This window comes from Hyaena hyaena, unplaced genomic scaffold, assembly GCF_003009895.1.
Source record: "Hyaena hyaena isolate Hyena2069 unplaced genomic scaffold, ASM300989v1 scaffold_8, whole genome shotgun sequence".
Taxonomy (NCBI): domain Eukaryota; kingdom Metazoa; phylum Chordata; class Mammalia; order Carnivora; family Hyaenidae; genus Hyaena; species Hyaena hyaena.
Genome location: NW_024080640.1, coordinates 4,968,480 through 4,985,275, shown reverse-complemented (window position 1 = coordinate 4,985,275; position 16,796 = coordinate 4,968,480). Strand labels below are relative to the sequence as shown.

The 16,796-nt window shown below is 54.5% G+C and overlaps 1 protein-coding gene across 3 annotated transcripts in view; it reads left to right on the top strand.

The window, feature by feature from the left end:
- The window catches only part of PLXNA4 (plexin A4), a 363,413-nt gene extending 350,136 nt beyond the window's left edge, over positions 1-13,277 (top strand). For all 3 annotated transcript variants that reach the window (XM_039243559.1, XM_039243563.1, XM_039243570.1), the window contains 4 exons: positions 471-640; positions 4,402-4,614; positions 10,954-11,104; positions 13,149-13,277. In XM_039243559.1, coding sequence (XP_039099490.1) covers positions 471-640; positions 4,402-4,614; positions 10,954-11,104; positions 13,149-13,244 — 630 coding nt within the window. In that variant the 3' untranslated portion in view covers positions 13,245-13,277. The remainder of the gene's footprint in view (positions 1-470; positions 641-4,401; positions 4,615-10,953; positions 11,105-13,148) is intronic.
- The last annotated feature ends 3,519 nt before the right edge of the window (positions 13,278-16,796 follow it).

The following is a 16,796-nucleotide window of genomic DNA, read 5'->3' as shown; positions in this document are numbered from 1 at the left end:
TAGTCCTTCACTCGTGAGGCTGGCCTCCGCCTCCGCTCTGCAGAGCCGCATGCGTTACTGTTCATTAGCCAGTGTGAATGATGCCGAAACAAAACCAGCAGATTGTGTTTGTCTGCTCTGACCGAGGGAGTTGTTCGTTAGCATTCGTGGAAGGTGCTAAAATAACACCACCAAAGGGTGTTAAACCAACCCATGTTGTTGGCAGAGGAAGGCTCGCTTAGGTCATCAACATTATATCTATTTCCACGTGCACGGGAAATTTAAAGCCATTGGAGGCAGATGAAGATGGTAGGGGATTTAATGCACGCATTTGCCTGGCCTCCCCCCTGCCCCCCTCCCCTGGGCAGGCCAGGCTGCATGCACGCTGCCCTCCGTTCCCCTCTCCTGGTCTGCTGGGCAGATTTAAATTTAAGCCCAGTGCTGAGAGCTCCCTGGGCGGAGCTGTGTCCTGAACTGGCCCCACTCCACAGGGCACGCTGCAGAAGTTTGTGGATGACCTGTTCGAGACCATCTTCAGCACGGCGCACCGGGGCTCAGCCCTGCCCCTGGCCATCAAGTACATGTTTGACTTCCTGGACGAACAGGCCGACAAACACGGCATCCACGACCCGCATGTCCGCCACACCTGGAAGAGCAACTGGTGAGTGATGCCGTAGCCCTCCCCCCACACCGCCCCTTCCTCCGCAGAGACCCGGAGCAGGCTCCGTGTCTGGGCCTCCCCACCCTCTCCTTCTATGTCCCTGCTGGCTTCCTCTCTCCCTTCCCTCCACCCAAAGCATCCTTGTTTACCATCAATCGATCAAGCAGGTAGCAGACACTTATTGAACCAAATAAGCGAGCAAAGGTTAACATGCCAAATGTTGCTACCAGGTCCCTGTCACATCCAGAGTGTGCCCGACACTGTGTGCCTGACGCTGAGCATGCAGACACCATCAGGCACGGCCGCTGCCCTCGCTGGGCTGACAGGTGTGCCTAAGAGACAGGCAGGTGGCTGTTTGGACAAAGAGGCCGAAGATGCATGTATGCAACCAGTTCTAGAGCCAGCACCTGACAGGGCTCCTCAAGCACAGTTTGGACCTGAGAGTCGTCTAGGTGAACAAAAGGTATTTCTGTTCTATTTGAGGAGCAAGGCTCTTCCCTTCCGCCAGACTCCCTTTGGGGAAGAGACCTTCCCGTACCTGCTTTGTCTGTCTTCGAGGAAGCAGGATTCTCTGAATCCTGACACCCTAGATGTCCCTGCTGTGGCCCCTCTGTCCTTGAACATATACCCTCCTTTCCCTTCCTGGGAGTATACTCTGGGTTTCCAGCCTCAAGGTCAGACATCAGTATTCAGCGCTCGGTGTGGAACCTTGCACAAAGCTGTGGCTCGATACATATTGATGAAGATGCAGGACCAATGTGGTGTGTACTCGAGGCCTCTATCTCAGGCCAGGCCGGCTTAGATTTGGTCCCATCAGTTCCAGAACTGCCTCCCTGGGTCTTTTAAACTGTCCCTGTCCCGGGTTGTTCTTCCCCAGAACATTCTTCTAAGGCAGCACAAGCCCGCTGCCCAGCACCTGCAGCCGATGGCAGGGACGGGCCTGGCAGCCAGCCCGGAGCCCCAGAGCAAACACAGATTACGTGGGGAGTCAGAAGTGGCACTCAAACCTCCTTTAACGTCATCTGCTCTGGCTTCTCGTCTCTTTCATCTGAAGATTAGCGCGCTCTCTGCTGAACCCGGAAATGTGGGCGGGAACAGAGGTTTGGACCATAGCACTAAGGAGTTGGGTTTGCTCCCCCATTGACTCCGGGTGAGAGAAGATCTTGTACTGCCGGGTTCTTGCAACACTTCTGAAATAACACTCTTAGGATCTGGATTCCTCAGGGACACGGGGTGAAGGCTCTTCCCTGCAGAGGGCCTGCCAGGTCTGGTCCGGGTAAGATTGCTTTGAATTCTGCCCATTTCTTTTAGCCTGGGTCTGCAAAGCCGTTGCACGGGCCCGGTCCCCAACCTACCCCATCTGCTTCCCTCTGCCAGCGAGTCTTCCTACTCACCATGTCCTCTGAACGGTAGCCGACTCAACAACACAAAGACGTTCTCTGCCCAGCCCCGCTCTTGGGCCCGGCTGGGATTCCCAAACACCCCTACATGCCCCTTACCAGCAGACCACCTTGGTTTTCAGCCCATACTTCCTGCTGCGGTAAGCCCCCCACCCTCCTAAATGCCCTTGGCGTGGGCCCGACCTTCCCTCCACACCAGCTCCTCCCAGTGCTATGGCATCATCGCAGGGACCCCAGGGCGGTCGTCCGCAGTACCCGGCTCGCGTTCTCTCACCCAAGGACACGCGCCCCCTGACCCTGCTCGCTGCTCAGGCAAGAAGCAGTTCATCTGGGAATTACAAGATCTGCATCATGACTCCGAGTTCATTGTCTCTGCGTAAAAAAAAGATGACTTCTTCTTTATTCCTGGCCAGAGTTGTAGCTCACCTTCCCCCCACCCGCTTCTTCCACGTTTCCCTACTTTGAAATAAACCTCCTGCTCATTTAGCCTGAGTGGCTGCAATCAACCAGAGATTAGTGCCACCACTAATGTTAATAATATGCTAATATTTCATTAGGCAGGAGCCTCGGTGTGGTGCCCTGGCGCCCCTGTTTGATTTGCCTGTCAGCACAACTGGCATAAGCAGGGGAAACAACTGTGTAGCAGGTATAGAAACACCCCCCCCCCAGGCTTTCTTCTGGGTGAGACTCCCAGAAACAGGAAGGTGTGGGCACACCCCGTAGGTGGGGCACCCGGGAATCCTTCACCCGGGGCTCTGAGCCCAGCTGTCATGGTCTGCCCTGGGCAGCTACAATGACCCTGACTTTGAGCGTGTGCTGCAGCTTTCTGTGTCATCCCCTGATCTCCTATTCCATCTTTCCCAGGACGAAACAAGTGCCTCTTCCCGTTGTCAGATCTCAGTGCCGCCCGAGTCCTGTCCTCCACACTTTGTAGGAACGTCATGCTTGTTGATCAATCGGCAGGCTTGAATCTGAGGTCTTACTGTATTTTAGCATTTAGTACCGTTGTATGGCGGGACTGGCTACTGGGAGGTACAACACATAGAAATGTATTGTACTCTCTGTATTGAAGTAAGTAATTCTAAGCGTTCAAGTTTCAAGAGGCAGGAACGCTATAACTATTACCAACAGTGAGAACAGCAACCAAAGCAATAAAACTTCAGGGCAAAAGGCAGGAGGTGAGGAGGTGGGGGACAGAGGGAGGGAAATAAGCGATCCCTTGCCTGGTGCCATCCCGCTTCCTAACTTGCATCTCAGCAGGCTGGATGGAAGCCGCAGAATGCAAGAGCCAGCCGAGTATGGCCAAAGGGGACGCGGGGGGGCGGGGGGCAGGTCTCTCAATATCGCTTTCTGGCAACACAGAGCGTGACTTGCATTTATCAGACCCCATTGCAGCTTTTCTTCTCTTTGTCTTGGTTTAGCTGATTCCTCCCCTGCTTGCTCCAGGCTTCCTCCAGCTAAGGAATACCTCTGTGTCTTTAAAACTCAGACCATCCAGTGTATCTCCCTCTGTGAAGACTTTCTGAACACTTCCCTCTGTGTAGACTCAATGACACCTCGCTGTGTCCCACGTGAGACCCTGTCTGCCCTTGGGTTCCAGCACTGATAGTTCTCAGAGCACACACTTGGTGGCAGGTCTGACTCCCCCACGAACCCACCAGAATGCTGGCTTCTGGAGGGCAGAGGATGTGTCCCATTCACACCATATCCCCAGTTGTTAGCATAGTGCCTGGTATGCAGTAGGCACTCAGTGCAAGAAAGAGGGAGGGGAACACAAGGGACAGATGAAGGGCTGTGGATGTGGGTTTCTAAGCATGCTGGCTCAGAGAGGAGAAATCAGTTAGCTACGCTTCAACTGCTCAGCCCCAGTGCCTTCACTGCGCAGGCTCAAGCTGATACCGCCAGGCAGGGAGGAAGGATGTGCCTTCTTCCAGGTCATGCAGTGGATGGCAGAGAACAAGATACAAAACCTGTATTCCAGGCTATTCTGTAAGGTTTGCGGATTCGATGTGCATTATATCCGGTGTAGGGGATAGACAGTGGAATAGAGTCAGAAACTCCACTCTGTAGCACCCAAACTGGCCGCCTCTGAGCCCCAAGGCCTTGTGCCATCAGGGAGGGTTGTAGCGCTGCATTTCCGGGCTGGGCACCAAGCCCTCTCCAGTGCCTATCGGCATTTTAGCTGTGGGTGGAGCGCTCAGCCTTGCTGATCCTCCGCTTCCTGGCAGGTATGTTAGAGGCATAGGCTTTGCTTAAGAACAGTCAGTTCCCAGCCTTTTCTCTCTCCCCAGAGAACTCTCCGGGCCACGCCACAGCCCCCTGCCCCCTCTTCCTGACCGTCTGCCCCTTCCCTCCACACAGCCTACCCCTGCGGTTTTGGGTCAACATGATCAAGAACCCTCAGTTTGTGTTCGACATCCACAAAAACAGCATCACGGACGCCTGCCTCTCCGTGGTGGCCCAGACCTTCATGGACTCCTGTTCCACGTCAGAGCACCGGCTGGGCAAGGACTCCCCTTCCAACAAGCTGCTCTATGCCAAGGACATCCCCAGCTACAAGAACTGGGTAGAGAGGTGAGTGCTGGGTCTGGGAGCCAACGCAGGACCGCTTGCAGGTGACTGCCCTTGAGTAGGGGTCCCGTCCCCTCCAAAATGGGCCGGTGCTTACAGACAGGCTTCGCAGAGCCTGATGCTGCAGTCTGTAATACCCACACCCCCGCGTCCCCGTTGGTATTGTCAGCTGGGACCCTGGGGAACCTGGCCGGAAGCAGCCACTGTGCTCTGTTTCCTTGCACGGAGGGCTCCAGATCTCAGTGGCTGAAATGGCTTCAGGTCCAGGAAGGAAATAACAGTTCCTGCTCTAACCCCCACTAAAACAAAACAAACAAATGCTCAAGGAACCAAATAACATCCAGTCCCTGTCTATCCAGTAAGACATCCTGTGGGGATGTCATTGTCACTCTGACGCTTCTGACTGCCCCAGACCGTTGACTCTCACAAGATGAGCTCTTGATGCCCTGTGCCCGTGGTGCTTTCTCGGCCATTGTAGCCATGACCTTCATCATGGTCTCATGCGGTGTCCTATGACTGGAGGGCCAGCTCTAAGCTGGGGAGCCCCTTCATGCAAAGCTAACTCACGGTAAAGATCATTAGTGGTGTGTCTGGGCCAACCAGCTCCAGCTAGTGAGCACCTGAGCTAGGCAACTAGCCAAAGCTTTCTTTCTTTATTCATCACAGTAGTACTGGCATTTATTTTCTGTCCATGAAAATGAAGAAATATACATTCAAAAAGGCCAAGATGAGAGGTGTTCCCCAAACTCCGCTAAATCCTACTTTTATACTATTAGTGATGCTTCCAGCTGGGGCCTCTGCCAACCTATATGGTGCCTCTGTGTGAATTAAGGAAGGTGCCCTTTCCTGCTGGAGGATGTAACCCCAGACCAGGATGCATGGTTTGTTGAGTGATGGACTGGATGTCAACCCGAGCACCTTTGTTCAGCGAACAACCTGCACAACTCCACAGGGCAGTCCTGATTTTAGAGTCCCTTTTCTCTTTTTGCCATGAAGCTCAGATTCGGTGCCTTTTTAAGAGTGAAAGATGCCAGAAATTGTTCTTGACTTAGTGACTGAAGACAAAATGAACAGTATCATTTCCCCCATGGGGAAGAGGCAGTCTCCATCTCCATGCTTGAAAATTGCCTTCCCTTGTAACGAGGGACTAACTAAGAGAGTGTAGAGTCCTGGCCACCTCAGTAGCATGGTTCTGCTAAACAGCACCGAATTTTGTTTTTCCTCTCCCCTCTGTTTTTTGATACCCTCCCCACCCCTTCCTGCTGAGGCACGTGGTGGGCAGCAGTCTTGGCCATCAGAGAGCGAGGGGCCCCCTTGTCCTTGTATCTGATTAAGTCTGATCACCAGGAGAGGCTCTCACCTCCCTCCACATAGACGGTGGCTCAGTCTTCTGACAATAGAGCTGCTGGGAACAAGCCCTCCCGTGTGGTCACCGGCTCGTCAGCAAAGATAGAGAGGAGAAAGGCCGTAGCCGGGCTCTGGTTCTCCCAGCGCGGGTCCCACGGCACTGCACTGGGACCTCAGGCAGGGAGCCAGGAAGCAGGGCTGTGGAGGGCTGGGGGCATTGATGAAACACCTGCAGAGAGGACCCCCCTCGGCACACGGCTAGCTAGTCAGAGGTGAGAATAACGCCTGCGCGGAGCTAACAGTCTTCCCTCCGCCTGGTGCGAAATGACATTTGTGCCACGCAGCTGCTGCGGGTCACGAGTAACCCTGGTCCATTTGGTTATTTTTAGGAGTGGCTCGATGGTTTCCATTTCTTATCCCGCCAGTTTCTTAGCAACCAGTGGTACTCTAGGGAGACTCATCTCTCACTCGCTTGAGATCCCACCCAAACCCTTTCTCCTCTCCTTCTGGGATGAGGGACAGAGACAGAGGGGCTGGGAGACACAGCGTGAGCAGGTCTGGAGGTCAAGTCTAGACTGCTTCACTAGGTGAGGGATGGAAGGAGTCCACCGTCACTTCCTCGGAGGCTGGCCTCTGAGCTTGTCTGCCTGCTGGAGGTGAAGTCGAGCAAGACAGAACTCGCTCAGGGTGCACAGCAAGCCTGGTCTCCCACCTCTGCCCACCACCGGCACTGGCAGCGTGTGGTTCAGAAGAACGACGGTAGAGCCCAACCTCTCATGGCTGGTGCTTACCCACAATGCTAGTGGCTGGCAGCCCCCACTGCACGCTCCCAGTCTTTGCTGTGTCTGCCCAAGTATGCAGGTTTTTGCTTATGGCCACATCTAGAGGAAGGGCGAAGGTCCTCGTGTTCCCCGGTAGCGATCAACCACTACATTCCTCTTACAGAATCACCATAACAGTGTGTCATGGCCAGTTATAGTTCCTATTTCATTAGCAATAGCAGTAAAAATTTTCATGTCAGGTGGCGATTTCCTCTCCTCTTAAATTGGAAGAGCCTCAAGGTTATTCCTGTGGCCTCGTTAGCCTTTCTCACCTGCCCTCAAGGCTTTGGCGGTAGGGCTGAGTGGAGCGGAATCGCAGCTGACCGGCTCAGAACCGGACTGGGGTGTGCCACACATTTCAATGCCATCTGTCACATGTGTCACAGTATGAAAGAGGTTAAGGATTTTGAATATTTAAAAATGCCTCTCAGGAAGCCATCCATTCAAAATGTAGAACGGTGACAGTGCACCCTGGGAGCAATACTGGAGGTGAAGTATAGACATTTCATTAACTTATTCATCAATCCATGGGTCCAACATTTATGGTCTCCATCAGGAGTGTATGGGGCACTCGGGATATATTACACTTGGCCCTTCCCTTGTGGCTTTCGTGGTCAAGGAGGACGCACAGACAGGCCCTCGGCAAACCCCATCGAGCTGTGATCGTGCTGCGGGGGAGGAAGAGCCTGATTCTGCTGGGCCTGGAGAGGTCAGTGAGGGGTTCTCAGAGATGAAGATCTCTGTGCGGGGCCTTCAGGCTCTAAATGTTTCTCATGTCTACAACTTCATCCTTGAGGTGTTTGGAGGGATGACAAAACTGTTCCTCTAAGAGTTCAGGGCATTAGAGACCGCCTTCTTGATCACTGGTGCCATCCTAAAGGCAGCGAGGAGACACACCATCGCTCACTGGGCCCGTCCCCTAGAAGCCCACAGATGTGGACCAGTATGGACTGGCTGACAGCGAGACATGCGGCATTCCAGGGCTCTACCCTTTACAGCAGCTCCCCGATGCCCCACAAGCGTACTAGCATCCCATCTGGTCCAAACAAACTCAGCAAAGAAAGCCGAGTAGGGCCAGTGGTGGGACCCAGACCTCATCAGCAGGCCTGGCGTTGGCCAGATGGGGGAGGGGGTCCTGGGGGACCTTCAGAGCGTCAGTCCCTTTTGAAGGGGCTCACCTGTAGGCAGAAATCCCATGGGAGGAAGTTCAAGTACAGGAGCCCAGGCTGACCTTCCCCTTCCGCACTGCACAGCCTGCTGATAAGAATACCTGTTTGAAGCTCATTAATGGGGCATAATTGCATTCTTTAGAACCAATAAGCCTTCTCAGTGGTGGAGCCCAGCACAAAGGCCAGCCCAGCAGGAGCTGAGAAGGAAGCAATTGCCCACACAGCTGGGGAATCCAGGGCAAGGTCATTATCCGGCTCAAGGGGTACTGGCAAGGCCAGGGGGAGAGGTGGGGTGCAGCCCTGGAGGGAAGTGAAGAGAGGTCAAGGCAGCGTCAGCATGCCTTGTTGTGTGGATGGGCCCAGCTAGCAAGGTTGGGGTCAAGACCCAGGCAGAGTGTTAGCTGGACCCCAAACCCCACACTCATCTGGGAAATTGAGCTGTCCATGGCCACTCAGCTCAGCTATTCAGTGCTTGCTGAAGATGAGGGCACGTGGTTGGTCCATTCATGGACTAGCATGTGGCCACGGATGTGCACGGGTCCCATCCAGCGCCCTCTGCACGTAAGCAACAGAGGAGAGGCTGGGCTGCTCTGTGAGGGCATGACCTCACTGTTAGAACAAGGCAAAGCACGTCCAGGTGGCCCACCACCCATTTCTTCAGGAGAGAAGGCTGGAGTCCCCACCCTCTCCCCATTCCACTCCCCACCCCTCCCTCTCACTTTTTCTCACACGCAGACACATTTCCAAATAATCTCTTTGGAGAAATAGACTGGGCTTCTGGCACACACCAAGGCAAGCCACGTTAAAGGGACAGAGTGCTGGGCGTCTGCTGTTTCCGGTGGAGACTGTGGTGAGGCATCTCAGGGTGCAGGATTCGGGGTGCAGGGTGAGAAGTTTCACAGGCAGCTACCAGAAATAGCAGGAGTCTTTGCTTCTGATGACAGCTCTGTCCTGTTGGCGAGGACCTGTCAGTCTCTCTGACCATCTAGGGGTGTGACCGAGTGTAACTGTCAGGGGGAAGCTCTGGCCCCAGGCATGTTAGCAGACGGGCCTGGTCGCTGGCTGCGGAGAAGCCAGGGAGGTCATCTGCTTGTGGTTTCCACCAAAATGACCTGATGGCCTAGCCCCTGACCCCACACACACATGTCGCTCGGCCAGCGTGAGACAGTGGGCACACACCTCCTTGGGAGGGGCAAGACAGTGGGCACACACCTCCTTGGGCTGAAACCCCTAGGTCTCTGGCATAAAATGGAACATTGGCATTCATGGCTTTCCAGAAGAAGTGCCAATGAATCGAGTCTCTCCCTGGAACGTTTATACCTGGAATGTCATTAAAGCACCCAGAACCCTGAGGATGTTTAGGGGTAGATTGCAGGTCTGGAAGAGAGAGGGGGTTCTTCTGGGATGGAGTGAAGGAACCAAACTGCCCCAGGACAGGGAACAGGGGGCTCTGAACATAAGAAGGGCAGGGGGTGGAGGACCCCACCCTGGACGAAGGTTGTGAAGGATGAAGTCCAGGTGAGGCTGAGGGCAGAACGGCCTCACGTGAGGCCGACCGCAGGCTCCTCTGAGAAGGGCCATTCCATTACGCTCTTGTCCCCAGGCCCAGACCTCCCGCCAAAATGCAATCAGCTCCACAAAGCAGTTGGCAAGTGTGTCTGTGTGTGGCCAGCTTTCTGAGGTCAGAGGAGGCTCCTTCCGACCAGCTCCTTCTCTTGCCGGTTGCTCTCTGATTGCATCTCCCTCCCTCCGTCTCCCTCGGAAGGTTTCCAGAATGGCAAATGGCAGGTCTGCGGTCACAGCAAGGCTGTGGCGTGGGGCAGGGCGGCCATCACAGCCCTCGCTGGCCCAGGAATGCAAATTGAACTGTCATTGCACTGCAAGCCCTCGAGTGTGATGGCTTGAGTATCACAAGAGTGCCATGTCTGCTGGCCTGGATTGGGGGTGGTGGAGGGCTGGGGATGGCAGAGGACCTATGGATTCCTGGTCGGTGCACCGAGGGACTCGAGCCAAGGTGAGACTGTACGAGAGAGCTCCTGAGGATGCCCCTCCACTTGCCTGACTTCCGGGATTGCCCTGAGCCTGTCACTGGCACCTGCACTCACACAGGTGTGCCAGCGCCTCCCTCGCCTCAGCCCGGTCCCTGCCCCCCTGAGGGTCCCACCAACCTCCTGTGTTCTAGATGCTCAAGCTTGCTTTCCCAGCTCCAAAGCCATAAGCATTCAGCTGCAGGCCAGGCTGGGATGACCAGGACTCCCAGGTGCTCCCCCACTGCCCTGAAGCCTCCCTGCTTTTGTAGGCCCACATAAAGGGCCGGCACCTGGAGAGCGGGTCATGGCTGTCTTTGCGGCGGGGGGGGGGGGGGGGGGGGGGGGGGGCACCGGGGCCCTTCAGCTCCTCATTATGAAGCTGCACCACTCCCCTCTGGCGGAGGAGTTGGGGTTTGCTGCATAAAATGTCAAACTGCAGAAATTAAAAATGTAAATGCTGGCGTCTAATTAACAAGTTGACAGCAGTGCACAGCTGCAGGTGACAGTGACTGATTGCCTTCTGCCAGCCTCTCTCCCCAAGCAGCCCCCCCACCCTGCCCTTCTCCCGGGTAACTCCCCAGAGAGGGGAGGGCATCGAGGCAGAGCAACTGCTTGGAAGGGCCTTTGGGCACTGCGGAGGGCGGCCCTGGCATCTGCGGGAGGAGGACAGGACACAAGAGACACGCTGGACCACGCTTTGGTGGCTGGGAGGCTGATGCGGGAGACAGCTCCTCCGTAGTCCGGCTCCCACCCCCGGTTCACCCTCTGACCACATCTGGGCCACATCCCTTCCCTCTGCACCCCCTGCATTCAGAGCTGTAGGGGGCTCTCTGGGGCCAGCCCCTGAAGCCCACCATGGTCCCCAGGGGATCATGCACAGGCATCCACTGGCCCCAGTGCTGCGAGTTTCCATCTGCCCTCTACTCTCCTATGCACGGCTGGAGCTCCTCATTTCCCCTCTCCCTCCCCGGACAGGTATTACTCGGACATCGGGAAGATGCCAGCCATCAGCGACCAGGACATGAATGCATACCTGGCCGAGCAGTCCCGGATGCACATGAATGAGTTCAACGCCATGAGCGCACTCTCGGAGATCTTCTCCTACGTGGGCAAGTACAGTGAGGAGGTAAGCCCACCCCACCCCGTGCCCACTGGGAAGGATGGGGTGGAGATGGAAAAGTCCCCGCCTGTGGCAGCCACTAGGCCACTAGGCCACTGAGGGCCTGAACTCCAGGCCACAGTCTACCTCCGCTGGGGAAGCTGTCTGTCACCTTGGACTTGGAGGGCTCTGTGCCACAGACTGGGGTTGAAGAAATGCTCCGTTCTGTAAATTCTGCATTAATCCCTGTTCTTAGATATTTAGATAAAGTGTCTGTTTCTTTCCTTTTCTTTTCTTTTGAAAATTCTTATTTCTCCCCTGCCTGTCCCTCTCTTTTGTTTTTCCCTTTTCTCTTTTGGGTCTAATTCTCTTTAAACAAGCAGTTGCCCACTCTCGTGGCTGGCTGAATGGTGTGGTGTGGTGGGACACGATGGGACAGGAGAGAGCAGAACAGAACAGAACGGGATCTGTTTTACTTGCCGTGTTCCCCGGGTGGAAAACGTCACCTGGGGTCACTGCCACTGCAGACACTGCCTTCTTCCTGGCCAGTACAGAGGTGCTTCCAGATTTCTTAGTCATTCAGGCTTAGCCCAAGTGGGTTCAGAATCCAGGCTCCCTCTGTCCGAGCAGCAGCATAACCACCTTCTCCCTGAGTGGAAGGTAGTAACAGGAGCTAAAGCCAGTGCCCCCAGTTCTCTGCCTCCTCTCTACCTCGTCCCTGAGAGAGGTCTAGGAACCGCAGGCTAAGGAGGGAGCCCCAGCAGACCACGAGCAGCGTAGTGCTGTCAACGCCAAGTGCAGGAGAAGCCAGCTGTGAGTCGCTTAGGGGAGGGACCGAGATGCCAGACTGCAGGTCATTGCTGGTCAGGGGCAAAGTTTTCACCTGTCCGTGGCCACATGAGAGAAGGAAGGGCGATGTGGAGTGCGCTAGGGTGGGGGTGCAATTGCCTCATTTTGGAAGGACTGCCCTTTAGGCTACAAGGACACTTGTCTGCTCGTGGTGTGAAAATGTCCCATCCTCGTGAAATGCTGGTGCCAGTAACAGGCAGTTCTTGGCCAGCTTAGAAGTTGGCAATTCCATCCTCATCTCCTCAATTAAAATTGCATTCAATGGGCCAAGTAATCCAGGGCTCTGGGAGGCTCCCCTCAAGCCTGCAGCCTCTTCCGCCTCCCTGCCCCTCAGCCCCAGCACACGCATGCCTGTTTGTCTCACGCACCCCTTGTGGAGTAGACTTCGTGGGAAGGGCACACTCCCGTGTGTTCTGTGACTTTGTCCTCTGCACTGGAGCAGCCCACGGAGGGACCAGTAGCTCCCCCATTTTACAGATGAGGCAATGAGGGTTCAGAGATGTGACATGTCTTAGCCCAGATCACCTCGCTGGAAACCGGCAGACCTGTTACTCAATCCCATATCCCCTGAGTCTGAGTCATATTCTAACACATTTCCCATCACGCTCCACAGTCGCTCGCCGTCATTGCCCTCAACCAACCATCCGATCTCAGAAAAGGCTCTGGCATTCTATCATGAGTGCTGATGACCAAGAAAGCTTGAGATAGGGCTCTTCAAAGGATAGTTGCTTGTTAATGGACAAGTAAAGCCAAATGACTTCCTAAATGTGGGACCTGGGGCCTTGGGGAGCTGATGGGGAAGATACTCCTTTTTTTGGATGACAAGTGGGATTTCTTAGTATCTGTGAAATCACATTCCCCAGAGACACAGGGCACCAAGCTTTACATGGGAGTGGGACTATCTGCTTGTCACCCTACAGGTAACTGGCGCATCTTTGTGCAGGCGTCTCCTGCCCACTGTCAGCTGTCTTACGTGGACACTAAAATGCACACATTTATTTAGACATGCTGATGTACGTGCTGACACCCAGTGTCCAATGACACAGGGGTACCCACATGCTGCACCCCACTCCCGAGTGAGCCAGGCTGCCTGCCGACCCAGCAACTTCCTGTGTGCATCTGTATGTGCACGTGGCTCGCCAAGCCTGACCGCCCTGGCCCCCTAAGAACACGAACGTGTGTGCACAAACTCGTAACTGCCCTGTTCTTGGCCCTTCAACAGATCCTCGGACCTCTGGACCATGACGACCAGTGTGGAAAGCAGAAACTGGCCTACAAACTAGAACAAGTCATAACCCTCATGAGCTTAGACAGCTGAGAACCGTCCTTCCAGGGCCCCTGGGGGGAGGGACACACCAAGCCGTGCCTCAGTCTAGATTATCATCTTTACCAAGTGCAAGTTCCGACTGGCGTCAGCAGCATCCCCTGAGCAGCGCTGTCTCTCTCTGCCTCTTTCTGTCTCTCCCTTCTCCCTGCATCCCTTCTCTCCGTTGCTCTGCCAACACGATCAAACCAAGCCACCGCCCCTCAGTTAGTCCAGCATGGCCAGGCTCATGCGAGGGACCCAGCCAGAAGATATCAGAGGGGCTCTCTCTACCGGGTGAGCCCAGGCATCAGCAGCGGGGCCCAAAGGATGGAGGAGGAGCCACGGAGAGAGGCTATCCGTCCCTGGGCTGCCACTCCACTCACACAGTGGGTCGGACTTTGGTCTAGGGGAAGAGGCAGTGAGCTCAGTATTATCTTCACTGGGAAGACATCACCTGGCTCTCTCCCTTGTCACACAGTCCATCTCCAGGGGGACCGTCAGTGTGTGGCTCTGTTGCAACTGTGAGAAAGGCCATGGCTCCTGCCTGGCCAGAGAGTGAGGAGTTCGGAGGTGCTTTTCAGGCTGCCTCTTACTTGTGTTGGTGTCCAGAGGCCTCCTTGTCCCCTTGCAGTCTTCCTGGAGCCCTTCCAAGGGCTTCTAGGGACCTGCTTGGCCCATCTCCTCCCCTGCCTGTGGAAAGCCAGACAGGAGAAATAGCAGTTACCTTCCACCATGGAGACCCTCCAGACCTTCTCGTCTGGCTCAAAGGGGCAGAAACAACGTGGAGGGGGAGAAAGGGAAAGAGAGTTGCATCCAACCTGGAAGCAGAATTTGTTGTTTTCCATTCACCTCCAAATGCAAATGCAACACGCCCATGGTCATGGGTCTAATCCATTGCCAGATCTTCGATGCTGTCCAGAGAAAGCACCTGCATCCTCCTTTGTTGGCGCTCATCAAGGATCAATGTAAAATGCAGAATACATCCAGGAGATTCTACCTCCAGCTGCCTTTGTGGCTCCGTCCTCACCACCCTTCCTGAGAACTCTAGAGAATGCTGGGGCAGAGAGTGAGCCCCTATCCCCCTGCAGAGCCTGGTGCCATTGCTATGCAGACGGCCTTGTCACTCCACTGTCCAGACCTCCTTGGCAATGACTCCTTCAACATCCGCTGTCTCCTTAGTCACTGCCCTTCCTCACCTCCTCCCCAGTCATTATGGAAAGAACCACGCTCAAGCATAGCCTCGTGGAGACAAACCAAAATGCCAGCCAAACCCCGCCCCTAGCTTGCCATGTCCAGGAGGAACCAAGGACTCCAGCTGAAGGACGTGGCCAGCAATGACAGAAGAGACACACAGTGGACCTCAGCCCTCGCATCTGTTTCTCCATCTGTCCCTCCATCTCTGGATGGATTTCAGCTTGTCGGGCAAGCGTGTGTTGAGACATGGGTGAGCAGGGGCTGTGGTAAGAGACGGTCTAACAGAGGATCATGGAAACCTTAAAGGGACCTTAGATGCCATCTGACCCAGTTTCTCACCATCAACAAGATTCACTCCTGGTAGCCCTGGTGGCTAATTGTACACCAGTGTGGGAGACGAGAAGCATTGTCTAAGGTGTGGTTATGGGCGAGGATCCCAGTCTTGCCTTCACTCCCCAAGCATCAGACGTCATTCCCTGCAATCCACTCAAAATGGATTTCCCGTTGGAAAGAGGAAGGAGCCACTCCGTTCCCAGCAAAGTCTATGGAGTACCCTGTACTTTTAAGAACGCTAGGCCCTTTGGATGTGAATATGTGTGCATGTGTGAGTGTGCGTGTGTGCGTGTGCATGCGCGCGTGTGCGTATCTGCCCCAGGAGCAGGCAGAGAGCTCAGAAGGATTTCTTATCCTATGTAGGGGACTCTGATGTGTTACCCTTCTCCACTCTTGCTTTTTCATTCTGCAGCTTCAGGATATTTCAACGCTAGCTTTCGATGCTGAGTGCTGGTGGGTGGAAGGACAGCCACCTCTCTGTAGGAAATCAGGGTGGTCACTGGCCGAAGGAGGCCTAGACTTGACTGGAGGCTGGCTGGAGGTGACCCACAGCAGGGTATTATGTGGCATCAAGGGGGACAAAAAACCAAAGGTTTGGCAAATGAAGTGCCAGGTGAGAAGCATGGGCTTTCTACCCTTGACCATTTTATTTCCTCCCAAGGAGCCACGGGCCCCGGCCAGAAAGCAGGCGTGCGGGAGGCGGGAAGAAGAGGCTCCACAGCCGCTGAGATGTTATTTGCACACGTGAGGGGTTGGGGAGGTGAGAGACACAAACATATTTAACAGATTTGCTGAATGGAAGCTGAGTGTATGTGTGAGCGCATGTATGAGTGAGTGTGTTTGATTTGTTTTTTAAGTTTTGCACAGTTAGAAAGGGGAAAAAATGAACAGGCAGACAAGAAAACTATTATCATGGTTCTGCGGAAGCTTTTATTTTTTACCGGATTGTTATTATTGTTGTTATTGTTCCTTTGTCGGTACAGAACCCCCCCCCCTCGCCCCCGCCGCTATATTTTGTCATAAGAGAAACCCCTCAGAGAAACCTCAGTGTCAGGAAGAAGGGGGAAAGGACAGTCTCCTGGCTCTCCTCCTTTCTCCTCAGAGAGGGTTTTGGGGGAAATTTTAGTTTGTTGGTGGGGGGAGGGTAGGGGTTGCTGCTGGTGTTGTTTGCCGAAACCTCTGCAGCCTGCTCAGGCTGGAGAAGTGGGATAGAATCACCCAGAGCTGCAACCTTTCTTGCCCACAAAAATTCTCTTTCCTTTCGCTGTTTGTTCGTTTTCTGTTTCTTCCATTTGGATTCGTGGTGTACGTGTGATATGTTTCAAAGTATAGACAAGGCAGCATTGTCAAAGAGCTGTCCTTGCCTCCTCATGTTCTTTCCAGAGCTCCCCTTGGGCTTCCCAATCTCCTCCTGGCAGGCCACAGACCCCAAGTCTGTCCAGGGGGTACATGCGGGCCAGCACATCACAGAGAGGGGAGCTGGGCAGACTGGTCCAGTGGAAGGGAGCTCCCCTCAAGGGCCCCCCACCATGACAGTGAATTTCCAGGGTCATAACTCTGTTTAAGGTGGAATCTTTATCTAACTCCTTGAGTCCCGGGCAGAGAAGAAGGGAGACAAGGCCCATCTCCTCTCACCTCCCCCTTCAACCATCTCCTGCACCCTCCACCCCTTGAGACCGCCAGGGTCAAGACGGTGCCAGGAGCTCCCACAGCCGGGATAACTGACGTGGGTTAGGTGGGGATTTTGAATGTAGGAGGGAGATGGGCTGAAGGCTGGTAGTGGTACGAGGTGGGGAGCTTGGTGGGGTCCCGAATTGAAAAGGATGGATGGAAAGAATCTGGGAAAGACAGCTGCAGGCACGTCATTCTTCTCGGGGGGCATGAGTCTCCCCACGTGGGGGCTTCGCCATTCTTTGTCCTTCCATGTAAGGACATCTCTCGGTAACTGTAGATGGTACCACTAAGTGAAGTTGGCTATTGTGTCAGTTAATTCCTCAGGAAAACATTTTTTCTTGCCTTCTTTCAATGTGGTCTGAA